The sequence below is a fragment of the Temnothorax curvispinosus genome, unplaced genomic scaffold (assembly GCF_003070985.1).
Source record: "Temnothorax curvispinosus isolate PA1 unplaced genomic scaffold, ASM307098v1 QBEX01018343.1, whole genome shotgun sequence".
Taxonomy (NCBI): Eukaryota; Metazoa; Arthropoda; class Insecta; order Hymenoptera; family Formicidae; genus Temnothorax; species Temnothorax curvispinosus.
The window spans coordinates 1-6,115 of NW_020228123.1; the positions used below are offsets into that span (position 1 = coordinate 1).

The 6,115-nt window shown below is 41.8% G+C and overlaps 2 protein-coding genes across 2 annotated transcripts; both read right to left on the reverse strand.

Moving 5' to 3' along the window:
• Positions 1-1,254: 1,254 nt before the first annotated feature.
• LOC112468335 lies at positions 1,255-2,421 on the reverse strand. The gene has a single exon (XM_025037461.1). It carries the CDS (start codon positions 2,419-2,421, stop codon positions 1,255-1,257), a length of 1,167 nt encoding a protein of 388 aa, XP_024893229.1.
• Positions 2,422-2,487: 66 nt separating this feature from the next.
• On the reverse strand, positions 2,488-5,765 carry LOC112468336. The gene is made up of 3 exons (XM_025037462.1): positions 3,292-5,765; positions 2,892-3,100; positions 2,488-2,573 (listed from the first exon to the last, which is right to left on the reverse strand). The coding sequence occupies exons 1-3, from the start codon at positions 5,763-5,765 to the stop codon at positions 2,488-2,490; spliced, it is 2,769 nt and encodes a 922-aa protein (XP_024893230.1).
• Positions 5,766-6,115: the final 350 nt, after the last annotated feature.

The following is a 6,115-nucleotide window of genomic DNA, read 5'->3' on the forward strand; positions in this document are numbered from 1 at the left end:
TCACCCTTGAGGTACTATTGTAAATGCGTTTTTTTTTTAGTGGTTTCCCCAGTAGGCCTATTCCACTGTAAAGAAATCCGTGCTTTGTTACATTATGACTCCAATAAACTTCGTGTCTCTCACAGACATGGTATCTCTTACAGACATGGTGTCTCCTACAGATATGGTGTTTCTTACAGACATGGTGTCTTTTACTCTTTCATCGTGCCTAAGAGATATTAACAAATCCGTGTAAATAAATTTTAACCCTTTTCACCCCGTTAGGATTCGAATTTCTAAAAATCCCTTCTTAGTAGGTGCTTATCTCCAAATTTCATGTTTCTAGGTTCATGGGTTTTGACTGGGCGTTGATGAGTCATTCAGTCAGGACATCTTCCTTATATTTATATAGAATTAAATAAATTTAGTTCAGTGGTTTGTGCTTGGCGTTAATGAATCAATGAATCAGAACATCTTCCTTTATATTTAAAAAAAATTGATTCAATAATTTGTCCTTTACGTTAATAAGTTATTTAGTATGTCAAAATATCATTCTTTTCGTTTCATTTTTTGAGATTAGGTCATTTTTTTCCATAAAAATGGGCAAAATTATATAAACCTTTTTCACACATGTTTTTCTCTTTATTTGTTTTCTCAAACAGGCATGATGCCTTTCACATACATGTTTTTTTCTCTTCTGCAAACATTATATTTTTTATCATAATTTCTTTTTAAAAATTCTCCAAAAATATCTATGACCTTTTTTTCTATTTTCGAACTTCTTTGTATACCACATTAGTGGTTCTCCCCTCAGGCGCTAGTATCACAAGACTGTTTGGTGAGCTCACTCTCAAACATGCCACATAGAACTGCCCATGTGAGAAACAGTCCTTACTTAAATCAATTCCTGCTACTTTTAACGACTGCCCCTGGGACTTGTTGATAGTCATCGCAAAACAAACTTTGATAGGGAACTGCAACCTCTTAAACTCAAAAAGATACTTTGATGATATTAGTGGTATGCGTGGTATAAATACCGTCTCTCCCCGTGCACAGCCGGTGAATACTGTGGCCTCGATAACATTTCTGTGTAGAGCCTTCACTTGAAGCCTTGTGCCATTGCAAAGTTTTGGCGGATTCAAATTTCTCAACATCACTGGTGCCCCCACTTTAAGAAAAAGCTTATGGGCTGGTAAGCTAGGAGGGATCATTGTGTTAAGGAACTCTACTGGGTAGTTGACCACGTCATCCGTATCTACCACCGAGTCCACAGATCTAATTCAATTCTTCTTCCTCAAATAATTTAAGAAGAATGTCATTAATGACACCAGTTTTATCATTCTTAGGGGTCAGAATGGCACGCTCGCACAGCCAATCCATAGATTTCTCTTTGATATCCGCAATATCAGGGTATATCTTATTAATAAGGCTCTCTAGGGTTTTTACTACTAAACCTAGACTCGCAGGAATAATCACCTTTCCTTCCGTCTCAGGATACTCTTCATTTCCAATTTTTAATAGTATTTTTGAAAATTGCTTTGCAAAAACATCACTTTTCAAGTGTACCCTTATATTCTTCCTGATAGAGATTTTCCTAATAAGGGACCACAAATGTGATTTCTTTACACACGCCTTGACTTCGTCTGCTCGAGTTCCCCTTGGCACTACTGGCAAAGTCTGTCTGAAATCTCCAGCAAGCAGCACGGTCACTCCCCCCATTACTCCATCGTTATCCCTAATATCTTTGAGGGTTGTGTTTAATGCCTCAAAACCCCCCTTATGTGTTATGGTGCTTTCATCCCAAACAATGAGCTTACAATCCCGTAATACTTTAGCCATGTTACTTTGTTTTGAAATATTGCACAATGGTTTTTCTGTTTGAATTAAATTCAGAGGAAGTTTAAAAGCAGCGTGAGCGGTCCTCCCTCCCTCCAACAACGTAGCAGCGATACCTGATGATGCGACAGCCAATGCAATTCCACGATCACTTCTTACCCTCGCCAGAAGTAAATTGATAAGGAAGGTCTTCCTAGTACCACCAGGAGCATCTAGGAAAAATACCTGACCAGCACCTGACTCAACGCTACTAAGAACCTGCCGATAAACAGCGAGCTGCTCATCTGTCAATAAACCCTCGTTATTCGACACCACTTCTGTCAAGGCATTTACGTCGTAATTTGTCTCCCTCAAATAGTCTCGGTTCCCCAATACTCCTCCAGATCTTTTTGGCTGAGGCAGGCCATACTGTTGCAACTCTTTTCCTCCCAAAGCCACCACTGCGTTTTCAATCAACACCAGACATCTATTGTACACCTCATCCATCACCTGTTGCGCACTGCCTTGCAACTCTCTCTCCACCTGCCGCGTAATATCCTCTGAGAAGCTGTCTTTGTACTTTTCCCAAAGACTCAGAGGTTCTGAAAGTTGGCAGAATGCCAACATCACTGTAAAAAGCTCTCTCAGCTTTAAAGGGGAATCACATAATGCAGCTTCCTCCAAGGTATTGTCCTATTGCTTGTCATCTTCCAGCAAACCTAATGCCTTGCATGTGGACTGGAATGTGTGACAGAAGACACCATTCGCAGTCTTTAAATCTAAAAAAGGCGTTAGACCTCAAATCTCATGTAGCAACAAACAAAGATAATAACACTCGGTGTTGTTTGGATGAATGGTATACACTCTTCCCAGCGCGGAGTCCTTCTTTATTTCTGGCCAACCATCAACATCCTTTCCCCGCTTTCTTCTCACAAACTTGTTATTTTTCCACACAAAGTATGAAGGAACCTCAGAGTACAGGAGGGTTTTTGCAAAATCGTCAGTTTTGCAAAGTTCAAAAAAAGCTAAGAGTGTTGTCTGAGGAGGGTTATTGAGCCTTTCAGCCAAGTTCTTAGAGTTGAAATACACACGCTGACCATTTTCAAGGTGAACAGCGAGATGAAAGACAATGGGATACCTCTCATAAATAGGGAACGCTAAAATTCTCCAAATTGCCTCTGAGCTGCTGATGTATTGCCCACTCTCGTACAACTTCACCTCATCCTTCTCACTCTCCAAAGCAAAAACCGCCTGATCACTTCCCTTGTTCACGTATTTGCAAATGTACTTGATAGACTTAACAGAACTACATAATTCCACATTGACATGAGCATTGAAAATACATAACAGTACAGGGTTGTACGGCACCACCCAACGATTGTCCAGCTCTATTCCATTGATTTCGACAGTGAACCACCATCAGCTGGAGATCTCCTCCGATACAGCGGGTATCCATTATCTCCTGTCTGAGTGTCATTAAAAAGTATTTGAGGATACCTCTTGCTGCACCTGCCTTCTTTCATGCAAAGCGAATTGTGATTTAAGCCTCCGCATGGACCATGAATCATGTTGGCCTTAACGATATTGTGGAGAAGAGAGTCTTTTAAAGGATCAGGTATTTCCGCACAGATGATTTTGTCGATCATGTCTGAAAAGATGCGCTGCTCTAGCCACAGCAATATGTGGATGTAAGGCAGACCTCGCTTTTGCCACTCCACAGAGTACATAAAGCACCACACTTTTCCAAACAGACTACCCTTATTCAAAAGTGCCATCATCTTCACCTTAAGATGAAATACCCTAGCTATAATGTCGTGACAATCGTAAGACTTTTGCCCAAGCAATAATGCATCTGTTATATCATTCCACTTTGGGTTACAGGTAAAGGTGATGAACAGATCAGGACGGCCATGATAACGGACGTATGTCATAGCGTCTTGAGTCCGCTCATGCATGTAGCGAGGTCTTCCAGTGAAAGATGACGGAAGCACCACCATTTGACCCAGCTGAGCAACGTCAGCATCCTGCCTTCCCACGGCGTCCCTCAGGTGAATGTAGCTGTCTGCCCTCAGCTGCGCCTGGTTGTTCCTAATGTAGTTCAACCTTTCTGTCTCTATTTTGACGTACATGTCAACCAGGAATTGACTAAAAAGAGAACGAAAGTACACCAAGTGGTTGACTTCCCCTTCCCTAATCATAATTCGATATGAGTAGAAGCTCGCTGCGGAAACTAAATTCTTAAGTAGCAACTTAGTCTGAGGGTCGCGCTGTGGAATGGTAATCGAGTATCCATCCTCGCCACGGCAAAACAGGAGCGGGTACTGCAAGGCGTCGTATGACCGGTGAATCTTGCTAATGCGCCGCAGTTTGTTATCGTGGCTCTGCAGCACGATGTCTCGCTGATCAAATTGCTGACCAACAATCACCAGAGCTACCTCATTTGCTATCGGTGCGTTGAAGCGACCTCTGTGAGCGTCAGCAGGTTTTCTATCTGCATAGATGACAACTTCAAACTTTTTGCAAGTTGGAGATACCTTATCTAAAGTGGTCTTCAGATCTTTTATGTAGCTGTTGACATCATGTAACATTCTCTGCAGTTCTTTGACTAATCCCTGTTTGACATCTGAAAAGTTGCTAATACATCTTAATCTCACTTCCCTTTCATCCTCGCCCACAAAATAAATTTGTAAAAATCGAGCTTCCTGTTCAGGTACTGGCAGCAGACTTCTTACCAAGTGATATACCTGCCCCTGAACTTTAAAGGTCGGTATGAAGCCGTCTTGTAGAACCTGCTTGCCCCCGAATGATGTCATACTGAAGCAGCCATTGTACTTTCTAATATAGTTCATAAAGTGGACATGCTCTGGGTGGCTGCCCATTACCAAACTGTATAGAGGCTCAGGCAGAGGTTCGAAGGGTGAAAGCTGCACCCTTCCAGCATTGCAGCACATGCCGAGGGTCTCCTCCTTCCACTTGAAAGCATTACAGTACTGACACTTGTGGCTCATGGTTCCCAAAGCTATAGTGCTGTCTGCCTCATAAGCCACATCAGGATCATATGCCATGCCTGAGTAGGCTTTGACCATCCACGGAAGTACTCGCCTTTCTATTCTTCTTCCAGGATTACTTTGTTCATACCGAGACTCTGCCACTCTATGCATCTCAGGGTTATTTTGTTGGTACCTAGCCACCGCTGCTCTGTGCATCTCGAGGTTATTTTGTTGGTACCTAGCCACCGCTGCTCTGTGCATCTCGGGGTTATTTTGTTGGTACCTAGCCACTGCTGCTCTGTTCACTTTGGGGTTATTTTTTTGGTACCTAGCCACCGCTGCTCTGTTCACCTCTGGGTTATTTTTTTGATACCTAGCCACCGCTGCTCTGTGGACCTCAGGGTTATTCTGTGCATATTTTCTTGACGCATCTTTAAGTTGCTTCCTCCTTTTCGCATTGGTGTATCTAGTCCGACGTTTTCCATGAGCCTTATTAGGAACAGAAAAAAGTGTTGCCTGTGAGAGGTGTGAGGTGGAATCAAGCTGAGAGAAGGACGATGTGTTGATCACTTCCTCAGGTTCACATTGCTCATACGCATCAAAATGTCCCTTAGAAATGTCCTGTGTAAAACGTAGCCTTCTAACAGGGTGACCTTCCGCACCAAAACTCTCATAGAGCTCACCATTTCGGTAAACCTCAAAAACAAACCCAAACAGTTGCCCAGCCGCCACCAACTCGCATAAACCACCATAAGTAAAGGGTTTCGACATTTCATCAAAATACTCGTTGAAGCTATTGTAATTGTTCCCCAAGCTGTCGTGGGACATAATTGAAAATTCCTCCCAGTTATCCACCACATGACTCACGATTATCTCACGCACTTCCCTCGCCATTAACTGTGTGTTATACATGAGATAGGAGAGGGCTCGGAACAGGCAGGCTCCATCCCCTATGATGGGGACAATAATGTGAGATACCATCTCTCCATTAACATTTAAAAACTCGATTGCCATCCCGACTTAAAAAAAAAGAAACAAAGCGCTAAAGAATAAAACAATTTTTTCTTAAATATACCTATAAATAAAAAAAAAAAATAAAGCGTACTAAAGAAAAAACGATTTTTTCTTAAATATACTTATGAACTACATTTAACGCCAGAAAAAGGGTCAATAAAACAAAACCGATTCTATTGCCTCTCCTTCTTTATTACAAACTAATTAATTACCTGAATAACTGCAAACACAAAATAAACGTAAAAGATACTTTGTAATATACACACTCCTTCTCTCTCTCTCTCTCTCTCTCTCTCTCTCTCTCTCTCTCTCTCTCT